Here is a 17997-nt window from a genome sequence, read left to right as displayed (position 1 = left end):
ACACGTTTTCCGGCACTATGGGGGGCCTGAGGATATAGTGTCTGATCGAGGTCCCCAGTTCATGTCTAGGGTCTGGAAGGCGTTCATGGAACGTCTGGGGGTCTCGATCAGCCTTACTTCAGGGTTTCACCCCGAGAGTAATGGGCAGGTGGAGAGAATAAACCAGGATGTGGGCAGGTTTCTGCGGTCCTATTGCCATGACCGGCCAGGGGAGTGGGCAGCGTTCGTGCCCTGGGCCGAGATGGCACAGAACTTGCTTTGCCACTCCTCCACTAACCTCTCTCCCTTCCAGTGTGTACTGCGGTACCAGCCGGTTCTGGCGCCTTGGCATCAGAGTCAGACCGGGGCTCCTGCTGTGGACGACTGGTTCAGGCGCGCGGAGGAGACATGGGAAGCTGCCCGTGTTCACCTTCAGCGGGCCGTGCTGCGCCAAAAAGAGAACGCAGACCGTCACCGCAGTGAGGCCCCAGTGTTTGCACCGGGGGACCAGGTCTGGCTTTCGACCCGAAACCTGACCCGAAACCATGTGATGTCTGGTGTGCGATGTGTTTTGTACCCATTGATATATTGTTCTGTTTTCCGGTGGTTTTTATTATTAAACTGCGCCGTTGTAAACACAGTTGTTGCTCTCCTGCGTCTGACTTCTCTGCCGCCAGTACGCACCCCTTACAGGGGGTGTTTAGCTGGTGACACTGTCAGTAATTTATTTAGAACTCAAGGCACACTTAACCAGCATGCCTACCACAGCATTCTACAGCGATACGCCATCCCATCTGGTTTGCGGTTAGTTGCACTATATCATTTGTTTTTCAACAGGACAATGACCCAAAACACACCTCCAGGCTGTGTAAGGGCTATTTGACCAAGGAGAGTAATGGAGTGCTGCATCAGATGATCTGACCTCCACAAGGCAAAGGGTGGCTACTTTGAAGAATTTAAAATCTAAAATATATTTAGATTTATTTTCACACTTTTTTGGTTACTACATGATTCCATATGTGTTATTTCATAGTTTCGATGTCTTCACTGTTATTCTACAATGTAGAAAATAGTAAAATAAAGAAAAACCCTTGAATGAGTAGGTGTGTCCAAACTTTTGACTGGAACTGTATGTTAATTAGATATTTCTGTGTTTCATTTTCAATACATTTGCAAACATTTCTAAACATGTTTAGAACATGTTTCCATTTTGTCATCATGGGGCATTGTTTGTAGATGGGTGAGAAAGAAAATGTTTTATCCATATTGAATTCAGGCTGTAACAAAACAAAATGTGGAATAAGTCTCGGGGTATGAATACTTTCTGAAGGCACTGTACAGTACATCCCTCACAACAAATCTCCATTCTCATGTGGTTATTCTAGGTGCAACACATTTCCTATGGGAACCAGTGACCACATTTCAAGCTTTTATGCCCATTGTTAGTAAGAAATCTTTCCCGCAGAAAAGAAACCATTTATGTAGACCAGCTTGACCGACTCTGCCAAGAAAAGAAACAATGAAACACAAAATGAGATGGGTAAATTCCACGCTGTTATTCCCCTCACTGTTGCGTCACACGGTTGATCGTCAGCCAAGAGGACCCAGCTCATTCCAAGCCAATTAATCTCACTCTACTGAGGGGAACACATCAGCAACTGTGCGTTACAGTGAATACATCAAAGTCTAACTTAAATCTAGTTAAGGTTTTCATTTGACAGAAAGGGTTGTCCTTTTTTTATAAACCTAGAAATGTGGATGCCAGACACTGATGTTGACCCTGACAGAAAGGTCTTTGTTACACAGAAATGTACATGATAGACAGTGACGTTTCCACTCCTCTTCACAGTCGGAATCAGCTACTGTCTGACTATTGGTTAAGGGCTTGTAAGTAAGTATTTCACGGTGATACTTGTTGTATTTGGTGCATGTGACAAATAACATGTCATTTGATTTTGATTAACACTAACGTATGGTGCTGATAACAGAGCAGACAGACAGACAAACAGTCATATTACGTAAACTACTAATACTACTGGTTGGCTATAGGCTCCAGACAGGTACATGGCTCATACCGAAGTCCCAGCCTCTTGCCAAACACTCACACTCACGACCTCTTAAATGACATAATCAAAAGGGGGCAAAGCTGGAATGCCGTAACTACCGAAAAGTACTGTAGTTCAGACACACTCCTTCGATAGTGAAATAATATGACAGACTAGTAGTCAATGAAGGCTAGGCCAATAACCAGTGTCAAGAAAATAAAGATTTACAAATTTACACCTTGCCACATATACTTGAGATTGTGACTAACAACCTTTCCACACAATAACATAGACATTCTGATTAATTTTGTATGTATAACACAAAAAAGTAGATTTCCCAAAGATTCTTTGATAAGTCCCCAGGAAAGGACACTAGTGTCACATTTATTTGAAGCTTCCTTTGTCTGTAATGGTCCTCCCTCATTACAGTCGCTCCCAGTCTTGCTTTCCAGTGCTGTATGTCATGTGAAACTGGAGCTCCATTAGGGGGCCAGGCCACTCCAGAGCCAGGTATAAGTAGGACCCATCACTCAGTGGGCTCCACAGGCTCCTGTCTGGTACACATTCATCACCGTCACTCACCTGTCTCCCAGACTCCCACAATGCAACAGGAGGAGAGGCGCCGTAGCAGCAGCATCAGGGCTGAGACAGACCAGAGCGGGAGAGACTACAAGTACACAGCTGACGCTTAAACCGACTTTAAACCTAAAACTGACACTTACCTTAACCCTAACCTTAACCATACCCTTAACCGTAAACCTAAACCTAGCCCTAAACTTAATGGGATACTTCGGGATTTTAGCAATGATGCCCTTTATCTACTTCCCCAGAGTCAGATGAACTAGGGGATACCATTTGTATGTCTCTGTGTCCAGTACGAAGGAAATTAGAGGTAGTTTCAAAAGCCATTGCTAACTAGCTCTAGCCCAATGACTGGAAGTCTATGGGTATTTGCTAGCATGCTAGTAGAGGCCTATAGACTTCTAGTCTTGAACCTGTGAGAACTGTGTTTACAGTGTGACATCATAAGTTGAGCAAATATCAGTTATAAATCTGTTATTAGTGTGCAAAAGGTCAGGCATATTTGCCAAATGATATCAACTAGACCATTAGACTAAGCCCCATATGTCACCAGAAGTAGTCAAAACACTGACGAGCCATCAGACAGAGGACCATGGAAAGGGCTGTTATAGTTACCACCCAACGAGCCCTGCTGGGAACTCCCTCTCTCCCAGACAAAATTACAATATCACTGTATCCAACACCTGAGGAATGCCAGCAGCTTCCCTCATGGTGGCATTACCGTGACTCTAAACATTCGGGTTGGCCTTTCCCCCATTGGCTGTTGCTTTAACCCAGTAAGCAGTAACACTTTCCAATGCTTGGAAGGTGACATCACCGCACCTGTAGCTATGGATCACCTCGGGAACCCCGTAATGGCTCTGCTAATTAGCCTAGCACACAGACGCAGCACCGCGCAGAAGACTGGGCTAATTTACTATGTTTACGCCACACATGCTGTAAGGATATGTGCGAAAGTTATACAACCATAATTTCTGTGAACCCGGCGGCTGCACCAACCATAACAGCCGATGCTGGGAAAATAAACGCCCACTACTTCAATCCGTCATGACACAATGTAGTAAAGGTGCAGACTTGAAAAAACACAAAATCTCTGGTTTGTTGAGTCTATTATTTTACGGCTAGCCTTTCTTTCAAACCACAGCTGGGGACGAGGCATGTATCCAATGACTGCATATATGAATGGACAAAGCCATTGGTCAAGCGACACCATTCATTTCTATGTGAAGACTCAATAGAGCATTTGAAGCCAACGAAATCGGTTAAGATGGCGTCTCATGTCGGAGATTTATGCAACCATAACATGCGCAGTATTATCTATCGCTGTCGGCCTTGAACTTCGTAGCTTCACTGAGAGGGGCAGTCATTCTCCCCTGCACGTATCTCCCTTTGAGGCATTCGATCACGTCAACAAAGCCTTGAACAGCATGTAATGATGACATAAGTAAGCTATATACAGGATCAGTTCCAGAGACAGTAAGCTATATACAGGGTCAGTTTCAGGGTCAGTAAGCTATATACAGGGTCAGTTCCAGGGTCAGTAAGCTATATACAAAGTAAATTCCAGGGTCAGTAAGCTGTACTGTATACAGGGTCAGTTCCAGGGTCAGTAAGCTATATACAGGGTCAGTTCCAGGGTCAGTAAACTATATACAGGGTCAGTTCCAGAGTCAGTAAACTATATACAGGGTCAGTTCCAGAGTCAGTAAACTATATACAGGGTCAGTTCCAGGGTCAGTAAGATATATACAGGGTCAGTTCCAGAGTCAGTAAACTATATACAGGGTCAGTTCCAGGGTCAGTAAACTATATACAGGGTCAGTTCCAGGGTCAGTAAGCTATATACAGGGTCAGTTCCAGGGTCAGTGCCAATACCATATTTACAATACGGGATACTGGAGTGATAGAAATATGTATAGGGGTAAGGGGACTAGGCATCAGGATATATGATAAACAGAGTAGCAACGTGTGTGTAGAGTCAGTCTGAATGTGTGTGTGAACAAATTAACTGTGTGTGTTTGTGTGTGTTGGAGTGTCATTGTGAGTGTGTGTGAATGAGTGTGTAGAGTGTGCATGGAGTGAGTATGAGTGTGTAGAGTGTGCATGGAGTGAGTATGAGTGTGTAGAGTGTGCATAGAATGAGTATGAGTGTGTAGAGTGTGCATAGAGTGAGTGTGTAGAGTGTGCATAGAGTCAGTGCAAAATTACTCTGCAGTCAATGCAGAGAGTCTGTGTAGTCATTTTGTTAGCAACAGTTGAAGTCGGAAGTTTACATACACTTAGGTCGGAGTCATTAAAACTCATTTTTCAACCACTCCACAAATTTCTTGTTAACAAACTATAGTTTTGGCAAGTCGGTTAGGACATCTACTTTGTGCATGACACAAGTAATTTTTCTAACAATTGTTTAGACAGATTATTTCACTTATAATTCACTGTATCACAATTCTAGTGGGTCAGAAGTTTATATACACTAAGTTGACTGTGCCTTTAAACAGCTTGGAAAATTCCAGAAAATGATGTCATGGCTTTAGAAGCTTCTGACAGGCTAATTGACATCATTTAAGTCAATTGGAGGTGTACCTGTGGATGTATTTCAAGGCCTATATCGACATAACCTGAAAGGCCGCTCAGCAAGGAAGAAGCCACTGCTCCAAAACCGCCATAAAAAAGCCAGACTAGGGTTTGCAACTGCACATGGGGACGAAGATCGTACTTTTTGGAGAAATGTCCTCTGGTCTGATGAAACAAAAATAGAACTGTTTGGCCATAATGGCCATCATTATATTTGGAGGAAAATTGGGGGATGCATGCAAGCCAAAGAACACAATCCCAACCGTGAAGCACGGGGGTGGCAGCATCATGTTGTGGGGGTGCTTTGCTGCAGGAGGGACTGGTGCACTTCACAAAATAGATGGCATCATGAGGGAGGAAAATTATGTGGATATATTGAAGCAACATCTCAAGCCATCCGTCAGGAAGTTAAAGCTTGGTGGCAAAAGGGTCTTCTAAATGGACAATGACCCCAAGCATACTTCCAAAATTGTGGCAAAATGGCTTAAGGACAACAAAGTCAAGGTATTGGAGTGGCCATCACAATGCTCTGACCTCAATCCCATAGAAAATGTGTGGGCAGAACTGAAAAAGAGTGTGCGAGCAAGGAGGCCTACAAACCTGACTCAGTTACACCAGCTCTGTCAGGAGGAATGGGCCAAAATTCACCCAACTTATTGTGGGAAGCTTGTGGAAGGCTACCTGAAACGTTTGACCCAAGTGAAACAATTTAAAGGCAATGCTACCAAATACTAATTGAGTGTATGTAAACTTCTGACCCACTGGGAATGTGGAAAGAAATAAAAGCTGAAATAAATCATTCTCTCTACTATTATTCTGACATGTCACATTCGTAAAATAAAGTGGTGATCCTAACTGACCTAAAACAGGGAATTTTTACTAGGATTAAATGTCAGGAATTGTGAAAAACTGAGTTTAAATGTATTTGGCTAAGGTGTATGTAAACTTCCAACTTCAACTGTATATAGCAGTCTTATTGTTTGATAGAATCTGTTCAGGAGCCTGTTGGTGTCAGACTTGTTTCTTCGGTACTCAGTGGTGCAGCTGTTGAACTATTTCAGGATTTGAGGGCCCATACCAAATCTTTTCAACCTCCTGAGGGGGAAGAGGCGCTGTTGCACCTTCTTCACCACTGTTTGCGTGTGTGTGGATCATTTTAAGTCCTTATTGATTTCGACACCGAGGAACTTGAAGCCCAGGATCCAGTTGCAGAGGGAGGTGTTCAGGCCCAGCATCCCAAGCTTGGTGACTATTGTGTTAGGCGCTGAGCTGTAGTTAATGAACAATATTATCACATAGGTAGTCTTATCTAGGTGTTTGAGGACAGTTCCAGTGCAATGAAGATCGCATCGTCTACAGTATGGATCTGTCGGGGCGGTATGCATATTGGAGTGGGTCGAGGGCACGTGTCAAACTCATTCCACGGAGGGCCGAGTGTCTGATGGATTTTGCTCCTCCCTTGTACTTGATTGATTAATTAAGGTCTCTAATTAGAAAGGAACTACCCTCATCTGGTCGTCTAGGTCTTAACTGAAAGGAAAAAAATAAAAGCAGCAGACACTAGGCCCCCCATGGAATGAGTTTGACACCACTGCTGTCGGGATGATGGAGTTGATGTGTGCCATAACCAGCCTTTCAAAGCACTTCATGATTACATATGTGCTACAGGGCAGTAGTCATTATGACAGGTAGTCTTAAGAGTTCATGGGAACAGAAATGATGGTGGTCAGCTGGAAACATGTGGGGATTACAAACTGGAGAGGTTGAGAATGACTGTGAATATGCCTGACAGCTGTTCTGAGCATGCTCTGAGAACGCGTCCTGGAACACCATCCGGCCCTGCGGCCTTATGAGCGTTGACCTGATTAAAAACCTTATGGATGACCCACTTGGGAAAACAGTCATTTGTATGCTGCGATGAGGGCTCTACCTGAGTGGTTCATATGGCAATGAAAGCAGATGAGAATGAAACATGGGTTGTTTTGTTTGGCTGCTGCGTTTTAACTTGCTCTAGTGTATTAGAGTGTCTGCCAAATGACTGGGTGTATTGGGTGAAATGTAATCATTCAGTTGAGCTCTATTGAATGAGTACTATTTCACTATGCCATAGAATGGATTTTAGCTATGTACAATAGAACAAATAAACCTACTTGTTGTCCTCTGTGGGGTGTGTGAGGATACTCCCCACTTTACCACACAAACACCATGAAAATATAGATGGGAATCAAACTGAGCTATATACAGTAGATCATGCCAGGTTTTATTTTAATGTGAAAGCATTGGTCTCTTACCTTTCCAAGCCCAGCTGTCGAACCGACTTCTCCCATGTTGAACCTGAAAAGAACACAAAATATAGACGTCAAAATCCTCGCTCAACAGAGTGGACCATTATTCCAAACTCCTGAGGTGGACTTAAGATGGCAGCTGCTCAAATGGCAGGCTTTCATGAAGCACTTTCTGTTATCCCACAGAGCCTTCCCATCATTCAACCTGGAGTGTTGACAACCTGAGCCCCATTAGAATACACTGAAAAGTTGAAGTTGTACCAACCCATCTTTGACTCGATAAACTTTCTATGCCTGCACAGGGATGCAATCCCACTTCAGACACCAATGTGGCAGATCTTTCAAATGATATACAGACTACATGAACAACTTAACCTTGAATCCAATCGTTTCACATGCACACTGACCCTCCTTAGGACGGTAACACAGATCTAAACCATATGTTAGCAAAGGTAAACCACACACACACACACACACACACACACACACACACACACACACACAGAGGCAGCCGTGCACCATCGACAGCCACTTGGAACGCCCTCCGTCTCACAGTTAGTTGTCATCCCGTGACTCACATGACTCATGCATTTGGCAGACAACTCCTCTCTCTCGTCTCTTCCGCCTCTTTGTGTGTTTATGACACGAAACTCCGCTGTCCGCCCGCACGTTGATTTAACGACTCAGGGAAAAACAAAAATGTTCTTGAAAGGCTTTGGACTCCTGGGCTTTTTGTTTACAGAGACAGTTCCAGGTGTGTGGAGGCCCCCCTCTGGACGGGAGTTGTCTTACTGCCAAGTGCCAACTCCCAACACACCGCCCCCCTGCAGCTGATCTGAGGATAGTTACCCTAACGACAGATCAATGAGTCAGTGCTCAGGCGGCTAATTAGCTCTGTCATTAGCTCGTTAACTGCCTGGTTAATAGGCCCTACTCGGATGAGAAGACATGTTCACCACTGGGATGACTGATGGCCAATTCCTGTTTAAAAAAGGAATTTAACTGCAGCATCTACTATGCTGAGAAAGTACTTTCTGTACTTAACTTGAAATTATTCAACTTTATCAATAATACATTTCTTGGTAACACTTTACCTTAAGTTGCCCTAATATTTATGTAACTAAACAGTAACAACTGAAGTAACAACATTGTATTAACACGTAATTACATATTAGTAACTCATTTGTAATAACATGCTAATAGAGCTTAGCCATTTCTCTAAAACACACTGTCATCATGGTGTTTTTTAATGGTAAGTTTGCAAACATTGGTTGTGGTAAGTATAATTGAAACTTGGGTATCATTATGGTAAGTGGGGAAATAAGTATAGCCAGTTATAATTGTAATGGCTTAGCAGATCATAAAAAAAGAAGACACATTTTTACAGAAACTCAAAAGGGGTGATTTATACTAATTAACACAAATTTGGATCAGATTGTGCAAGCGGTGCAAACAGATCTGCAAGGAAGATGGATTATTTTAAATATGCTATTGGACCAACAGATCTGGCTAATTAATCTATATGGGCCACATAATGATGATCCACACTTCTTCTAAAATATATATAATAATCTATTGAGCTCACAAGCAACGAAATAATCTATTATTATGATTGGAGATTATAATACGGTTTTAAGTACCTCAACGTATCATAAAGGAAATCACTCACTGACCCTGTATATAGCTCAAACTATACAAACTATCACCCTCAAGCACTTAAGGAGATTACGAAGATCATGGATACATTAGAACTAGTGGATATATGAAGGTTGAAAAACCCTGACCTAGGGAGATATACGTACATGAAGGAGGCTTAATCAAGCTAGCCGTCTTGATTACTTCCTAGTCTCGTTCTTGCTGGCAATTTGTTCTTAACTAAGACAAAATAATTCATAATTAACTTTATTTTGCACAGCATATCCCCTTATTGTATTGGACACTTTCAAATGTACTTTTAGAGGCCATTCAATACAATACTCATCATTAAAACAACAGCAGTTTAGATCAAAAGAGATTTGACTAATAAAGGAAATAGAGGAAGTAACAGAGCAGGTAGATGGTAATGGGAACTGTACTATAGAGGCACAAAATAGGTTAGAGGAAAAACACAAAGAAATGGAGGTACTTATTCAAGAACGATCAAGTGTAATGTATTACAAAAATAAAGCGAATTGGATGGAAAATTGTGAAAAATGCACAACCTTTTTCTTGAATCTCCACCATAGAAATTCTACCAAAAGGAATTTACAGAAACTCGTTATAAATTATGGAGTTATCCGTGATTCACAAATGATATTTTGAAAGAGGAAGCAAAATATTGTCACGTCCTGACCATGGTAAGCTTTTATTTTCTATAGTAGAGTAAGTCAGGGTGTGACAGGGGGGTTTATTCTATGTGTTCTATTTCTATGTTCTTAGGTTCTAGTTTTTGTATTTTTATGTTGGTTTGTTTGGGATGATCTCCAATTAGAGGCAGCTGGTCGTCGTTGTCTCTAATTGGAGATCATACTTAAGTAGGGGTTTTTCTTCCTGGGTTTTGTGGGTGATTATTTTTGAGTAGTGTTTGTTTCTCCTCTGCGTCACGGTTTGTTGTTTTGTCTATTCAGTTATTTGATGTATTGCAAAGTTTCACAGAGAAAATAAAATGTGGAACTACACACACGCTGCACCTTGGTCCTCTCCTTTTGACAGCCGTGACAAATATTTTAAGCATATGTTTTCTTTTCAGTCTCCTCCATTTCCACTGAATGATCTTTTCATAATGTAAAATTAACACATTTACAGAAAGACCTGTGTGAAGGCCAACTTACAGAATAGGAACTTTTTGAGGCAATAAAATATTTTCAGCCTGGAAAAACACCAGGACTTGACGGTATACCAGTAGAGGTATATCAGACCTTTTTTGATGTACTCAAAGATCCATTATTGCATGTTTTAATTACTCTTATACAAATGGTAGACTTTCAGGTACTCAACAAGATCTGATTTCATTACTACTAAAACAGGACCTAGGTGGCAAGTATAAAGATCCAATCCATTTAAAAAACTGGAGGTCTGTAACACTTCAATGTTGTGATGCGAAATGCGAATCCTGGCGAAATGCATAGCACATACACTACCGTTCAAAAGTTTGGTGTCACTTAGAGATTTCCTTGTTTTTGAAAAATAGTAAATAATTGTCCATTAATATAACATCAAATTGATCAGAAATACAGTGTAGACATTGTTAATGTTGTAAATGACTATTGTAGCTGGAAACAGCAGATTTTTTATGGAATATCTACATAGGCGTACAGAGGCCCATTATCAGCAACCATCACTCCTGTGTTTCAATGGCACGTTGTGCTAGCTAATCCAAGTTTATCATTTTAAAAGGCTAATTGATCATTAGAAAACCCTTTTGCAATAATGTTAGCACAGCTGAAAACTGATGTCCTGATTAAAGAAGCAATAAAACTGGCCTTCTTTAGACTAGTTGAGTATCTGGAGCATCAGCATTTGTGGGTTCGATTACAGGCTCAAAATGGCCAGAAACAAAGACCTTTCTTCTGAAAATCTATTCTTGTTCTGAGAAATGAAGGCGAGAAATTGCCAAGAAACTGAAGATCTGGTACAATGCTGTGTACTACTCTCTTCACAGAACAGTGCAAACTGGCTCTAACCAGAATAGAAAGAGGAGTGGGAGGCCCTGGTGCACAACTGAGCAAGAGGACAAGTACATTAGAGTGTCTAGTTTGAGAAACAGACGCCTCACAAGTCCTCAACTGGTAGCTTCATTAAATAGTGCCCGCAAAACACCAGTCTCAACGTCAACAGCAAAGAGGCGACTCTGGGATGCTGGCCTTCTAGGCAGAGATGCAAAGAAAAGCCATATCTCAGACTGGCCAATAAAAATAAAATATTAAGATGGGCAAAAGAACACAGACACTGGACAGAGGAACTATGCCTGGAAGGCCAGCATCCCGGAGTCGCCTCGTCACTGTTGACTTTTAGACTGGTGTTTTGAGGGGTTAATGATAAAAAATAATTTATAAAAAAAAACACTATGAGGGACTAGCTAACATTATAGTCATTATCCTCAAAATGAACCTCCCTGGCTCAGCTGTTTTGATGCCAGCTACCAGCAAGTACTTGTTTCTCCCTGTGATGGATACAGCACCTGTGCTATGGCGAGGTACACTATAAGCAATGTATGTGTTGCTGTATGTGTTGCTGTATGTGCTGCTATCGGCAGCTAGACAGCGGACCATGAACATTTCCTTTAAGGATTCCACAATGTATATTGTTCCCTTGCAGAGGCCATGGTTAAGCTAATAAAGAGGAAGGGACACACGCGCTTGTTTCATAGACAGTTTACTTTACGACAGTTTCTCGCTTACAACATGTGCACCTTTTCTTCTCCACTTCCTCCCTCACTCCCTTCTCCCTGTTATTTTATGGTTATAATACAGCCTGGACATTGTCTATGAGAGAAGGCTACAACCACAACGTACTGCAATGATGAAATGCAGCCAAACCAAGATCATATATCCAGACGAATTTATTCTCGCATTAATACAATATTACAGACACAGATTTATGCCGGGCCATGGGAAAATGTCATGCGTGTTTAACAAGTTGTTTTTCTAACTACGATGCATGGAGGTTGTCTGACTCAATCTGACGTAGCGACTCCAGGTTTTCAACGTCTGAAACGCCAGGCATCACAGGAGTCATGAGGACTGGTGCCTTGTGCTGCTTTAGATTTGTGTGTTTATATTTCTGGACGCTTATAGTAGGAGTAGCAAAAAACTGGGCTGACAGGATAGGCCAACTTTAGATTTACAGTATAAAATTATAAAAAAAGTTACTTACAAAGCTCTGGTAAAAAAATAACCTCTAAATTTGGCTCGTAATGTTTGTCTCACAGGCTCACGTCCGAATTAGAGGCTCATCCATGTTTCTCAAACGTCAAATTTCAAAGCGTTTGGTTACTTCTCTGTATTGTTCCAAGATTAAATTGAGGCATTAACTCAGAATTCTTAAGGTAGGGGTTAAGGTTTGGGATAGGCTTTAAACAAAAATATCAAAAACAACTTTCTATCGCTGGATTCAAACATGCAACCTTTGGAAGCATAGGCAGATGCTTATGCCAATCCATCATCCCCCTCCACAACGCCATAGCAACACCAAAGCATATTTGAAGGTAACAGCACTTACTGTTGCCCCTAGTGGCCGGTTTCAACAACATCTCCCGATGTCCTCAGACATGGATGGACGTCAAATACTGACTTGTATCACGGGTGACCTGCCTACTAATATCCCAGACAGGCAAACTAACAGGTGTTACTTTTCTTAGCATTCTCCATTAGTAAGCTGCAGCTAAAGTTACAGTATAGGCCTACACATTACACGAAAGAGAGAGAGAGAGAGAGAGAGTGTCAGAGAGAGGGGAGAAAGTGAGAAAGAGAAAGAGAGGAGAAAGTGTGAGAGAGAGATGTATACAGAGAGAGAGAAAGGAAGGAGAGAGAGTGAGTGGGGGCTTTGTGGAGCAACGTTATGGTTACAGGAGCTGTTTGGCAGCTCCCTGCAGATGGGTGCAGTGGCTCGGAAAATGAGGGAGCGCAATAATGTGGTGCCGCGGGAATAACGTAGCGTTATAATAACGTCCAGGGCTGCAGGCAATAAGCCTATACAGCCCCCAGCGCAAATAGACACACACACACACACACACATTACACACACCAGCCACAATTCAGCTCATTAGTGAAGAAACACCTCATTGAACGCAGCTATAATATTTAGTCATGGCATCAGTGCTCAAATACATAATTGTGGATTTTAAAACTGCAAATCCCCTGTGTATTTTCACCCGGTTGAAATTAAAACAATCTGTTACTTTTGTTATGAACAGTAGCCAATGAAACACTAGCCATGTCTAAACCATGCCTCGTACTATAGTTGTGTTAACTGCACATTGTTTGTAATAATGATTTGTCTACCACTTAAATCACGAAATTGAATTACCATTCATGACCACTATTTTCTTTCATAGTCTTTTCTCTTTGATAGCTGATGTGTACACATTCAATGCAGTAGTTTATACTGTATGGTGGCGACTAGAATAGCAGACGCAGCAACCTGTCTAGAAGAAGCCATATCTAGACTATAGTGCGGTGTGGTAATCCTATCTGGATATCACTGGGAGAAAAGCACTTCAATTAGACACAAGCGGCCCATCAAACAGCCTGGTGGATCAGCGAAGCCTCAGAAGTAGTAATTATAACATTTGTCTGTCAACAGCGATACAACGCCCCTGCTTAGATCACACTACATACCTGGATTAGCCTAACACTGATTACTGTACATAGTGAGTATAGCACAGATTCACTACTACTTCCCCTTAGCCTTTCTGTCTCTATCTCTCTATGATGTCATGGTCACAGAAATGGTGGAAGTCACCTGGGTATTCGGTCATATGGTTAACTCAAAGGAGGTAGCCAATAGAAGAGTGAAAATGAGGGATCCAGCGTTTCCATATACAGCAACGGGAGATAGGAAGGAAACAAGGAAGGTAGGAAGGACAAGGAAGCACGAAAGGACTCTAAAATAAAAACGCCAAAACCCAGGAAAATCCTCAATTTGTGATGTGTCAAGGGAGATGAAAAGAGTTTTATTTGTGATGTGTTAATTCGAGACAGCTTGTAACAGTTCATTTCAAAATAACAATGAGCAATTCAGAAACACCTGTGGCAAAGACAGTCTAAAAACAATCCCTCAACTCCCCTGGCAGCGGTTTCCTTCTGCTGAGAGGGAGGTGAATGTTTTCATATGGCTGAACATGGGTTATTTTACAGATGATGGCTGTTTGGATAAAACTATGCCTAAAAGTCTTACAGAACATCATAGAAATCTATTAAACCAGACTTCTACATGCCTCGATAATGCTTCGACAATGTAAACAAACTGCGGACGAGACACCTTGTAAAAACCTGCTAACTACCAACTACCAAGGAAATGCTTTCAATTTATGTGCATTGTGGGATTCAATTGCAATTAGGTTATTTTGGGGGGGAATATCATAGAAAGAGGTCCTCCGTGGATATATTAGCTACTGAATAAAGAGCTAATAGTGTTTTGGTCGAGGAACAGACATTGAGTTTTAGTGTATTTATGTCGGTGGAGGAGGACGTAAAACATAAAGGCCTCTTCCTTCCTGGAAGTCTCTTATTAATGACCTCATCCTAACCTCTACTTCTCAGTATTTGACTGAAATATGTACCGGTATTCCTTTTGAGTGCCAGTACTGTTTATATTTAGGGGCAGGAGCTCCACAATACTTCGGAGATAATATTCTATAAGAGGAACAGGAGATCAAGCTGTAGAACATTTGAGGTGCCGTTCCTCAGTTCCGGTGAGCTCCTGCCCAAATCAAGCATGGGACAGACTGACAAACGGACGGACGTACACCTGGCAAACATGGCTGCCGCTTGCTCGCTGACTGACCAAGCACATATCCTAGTTAGGCTAAGGCAGTAGAGGGCAAAACCGAGGGGCCCACTCAAGGCAAGGCTGGGGCCACTTAGTCGATCATTTGAAACAAGATGTTTTGAAGATTTCACCACTCTTCTCTGGTCATTAGTCGTGACAAGGGGTGAAATGCAGATAAAGAAGATCCGACTGAACCTCTGACAGAGATGCCTTTCACTTCCCACCTTCACACGCCTACTGTGGGACATGTCTACAATGTTGTTATTGCGTTTGACACATTGTTTACATTAGTAGCTACTGGAAATTGAAAGTTGTATCCTCTCCTTTGTAAGCCATCTGTACTGCTACCTACGTACCTATGAAATGTGGGCCATGGTGTTATATGTATTTTTAGAGTGAATTGGGCTGCGCATCCTGGGGAAGATGATTCTTATCGCAGGAGACGCAGCGCTATTGACGACAAACACAAAACAAGAAAATAGGAGTCATGTTTTGGACGTTTGTTATTTTCGCTGGCAGCTCTTCAATGTGATGATAGATGAAAAAGTCTTGTTGCTGGCGTCTGAACAGCTCAACTGAGTCGCACACAAAACAAAGGACTATTAATGCAGACAAGGCACACAGAGAGAGAACAGAGACGCCTACACCGTACACATACAGTTCCAAAAGCACTCTTTATTCTGTACCCGCTGCCTGCTACACTTCTACCATTTCTAAAACTATTTTCTACTAGTACCGTTGAATAAAACAAAGAGAATGGTTGGCACGCAATAAAATAGACTTGTTTAGCATTTCAAAATACACTTATTGAAATCAACTTAACTTACCCCACATTATGGATATGGCTTTCTCGAAGGAGGATTTAGTATATGCCTACTAGAAATGTACTTCCAGTATAAGTGTTGACTGGATGCTTCACAGTACTTTCATCTTACTTCACATTACAAGGGCAGTTCTGTAGACTAAACTATCTCGGTTGTACAGTATATGTAGTGTATACTTCCAGTAATTGGGCCAGTGTCTGTCTTCACATAGCCGCCCTCTCTCTCTCGCCACAACACTCTCTTTTAGCAGCCAGGGTCATTTTTCATCCCTCTTTCATCTCTGACCTCACCTCAGGTTGCCTCCACAGAAGGGCCGCTTGTTTTCGCTCCCTACGTCGCTCCTGAACTTCCCTCTGCGCTCTAAGTGCCACACCGGCAGCGGCAGCATTTGCAGCTGCACATTTTTACGGTGGAGATTGAGATTTATCCCCTGCCAACAGCCATCGCTGAGAGGAAGATGTCATTTTTGCCACAGCCCAAAACAATGCACCAACCTCACGTGGGTATGCAGTGAGGATATGTCACCCAACAGGCTGTGGACCAAGTGGAGAGGGTGATCAGTGAAATGTTCCTAAAGTTTTATTAGTGTCTTGTGTTAATCTGAGGTCATGTTGACTGGCCACCCCTCCCCCTCAAGTCCCCTTACAGTGCCGTACACTCACCGCCACGACACACTCAAAGGCCCCTTGGACCTGGGGTGAATGTAGAAACAAAGGAACTGTTGGGCCATCAGATAACGTTCCCTGTGTGAAGGAGCTTCTTCTTTTGGCTTCCCCCTAGCTAGCGCTGTGATGTCATAGGTGGTTACTAACAGGGGTACTAAACATAATACAGAGCATCAAACGCTGTCAGAAGTGAAAGTTAATGTGGGCATATCTCACATCTCACATAGCTCAATTGAAAGGCTGGTATTCAACCAAATCCACGCTTTGGAAAACTTGCATTGCAACAATACATGTTACAGAGCCAAGAAAATACCAAAAAATGATGTAATCATGACAAGATCATATCAAACTCCCTTTTCCGCAGTGCAAGATTAGCAAGGTGTGAATTTGATGGACGCTGCCTCCCTTGCAACTCCATACAGCACAGTACATCCCCAACCAACCAGGATCATTGTAAGGTTCTCCTGTCAGCAGTAAACATCCCGTGACACAATATGAAATAGTAGACTCCACAGCTATGAATAGCAATAAAAGTAGGAATGCCGAACCTCGTGATAAACCATGGTGCGAAATACTTAAAATGAGCACTAAAATGTTTGTTTTAAAGCCCCATATGATGGTACTGGTTCCCCTCACTACTCAGATACAGCAGAACATGCACCGAGTGTACAAAACATTAAGAACAGCTGATTTTTCCATTACACAGACTGACCAGGTGAATCCAAGTGAAAGCTATGGTCCCTTATTGATGTTACTTGTTAAATCCACTTCAATCAGTGTAGATGAAGGGGAGGAGACAGGTTAAAGAAGGATTTTTAAGCCATTAGACAATTGAGACATGGATTGTATGTGTACAATTCAGAGGGTGAATGGGCAAGAATGTATGTGTGTGTGGAAGGGTCACAGTTGCTTTCCCTGATGTTTCAGTCAGGCCAAACAACAATACCAAGTATAATTCAATGTGTAACTTTAGGCGCATTGGATGTGGGGAAGGGTTTGTGTTTGGTTCACATAGTGGTAATAGAGACCATGTTCCTCATAATGAGTCTGGTTAACAAATTGAGTCCAATCAGCTACTGTTGAGGATTGTAATGAGTGTTTCAGAAGAAAAGCACATAAGGATTGGAAGGGCCAGTACATAAGGATTGGAAGGGCCAGTACATAAGGATTGGAAGGGCCAGTACATAAGGATTGGAAGGGCCAGTACATACAGATTGGAAGGGCCAGTACATAAGGTTTGGAAGGGCCAGTACATAAGGATTGGAAGGGCCAGTACATAAAGAATGAAAGGGAAGGGCCAGTACATAAGCATTGGAAGGGAAGGGCCAGTACTGTCACGCCTGCTCCCGCTTCACCTCTCTGGCGCTCGGGGGCGGCAGGCTGTCCTTCTTTACACACACCTGTCACCATCATTACGCACATCTGCGCTCATTGGACTCACCTGGACTCCTTCACATTTTGATTGCCTTCCCTATATCTGTCTGTTTCATCCAGTGTCAGCATTATTGTCGTAATGTCATTTTGTTCTCCCCTCCAGACGATTATTGTTTTTTTATATGTCCGTTTTCCATTA

The 17997-nt window shown here is 42.4% G+C and overlaps 1 protein-coding gene across 2 annotated transcripts in view; it reads right to left on the bottom strand.

Annotated features, from left to right (window-relative positions):
* The window catches only part of LOC106590335 (piezo-type mechanosensitive ion channel component 2), a 156157-nt gene that overhangs the window by 87291 nt on the left and 50869 nt on the right, over positions 1–17997 (bottom strand). For both annotated transcript variants that reach the window (XM_082970741.1, XM_082970742.1), the window contains exon 4: positions 7472–7514. In XM_082970741.1, coding sequence (XP_082826867.1) covers positions 7472–7514 — 43 coding nt within the window. The remainder of the gene's footprint in view (positions 1–7471; positions 7515–17997) is intronic.

This window comes from Salmo salar, chromosome 29 (assembly GCF_965601325.2).
Source record: "Salmo salar chromosome 29, fSalSal1, whole genome shotgun sequence".
Classification (NCBI taxonomy): domain Eukaryota; kingdom Metazoa; phylum Chordata; class Actinopteri; order Salmoniformes; family Salmonidae; genus Salmo; species Salmo salar.
This window is presented reverse-complemented; position numbering and strand designations above follow the sequence as displayed.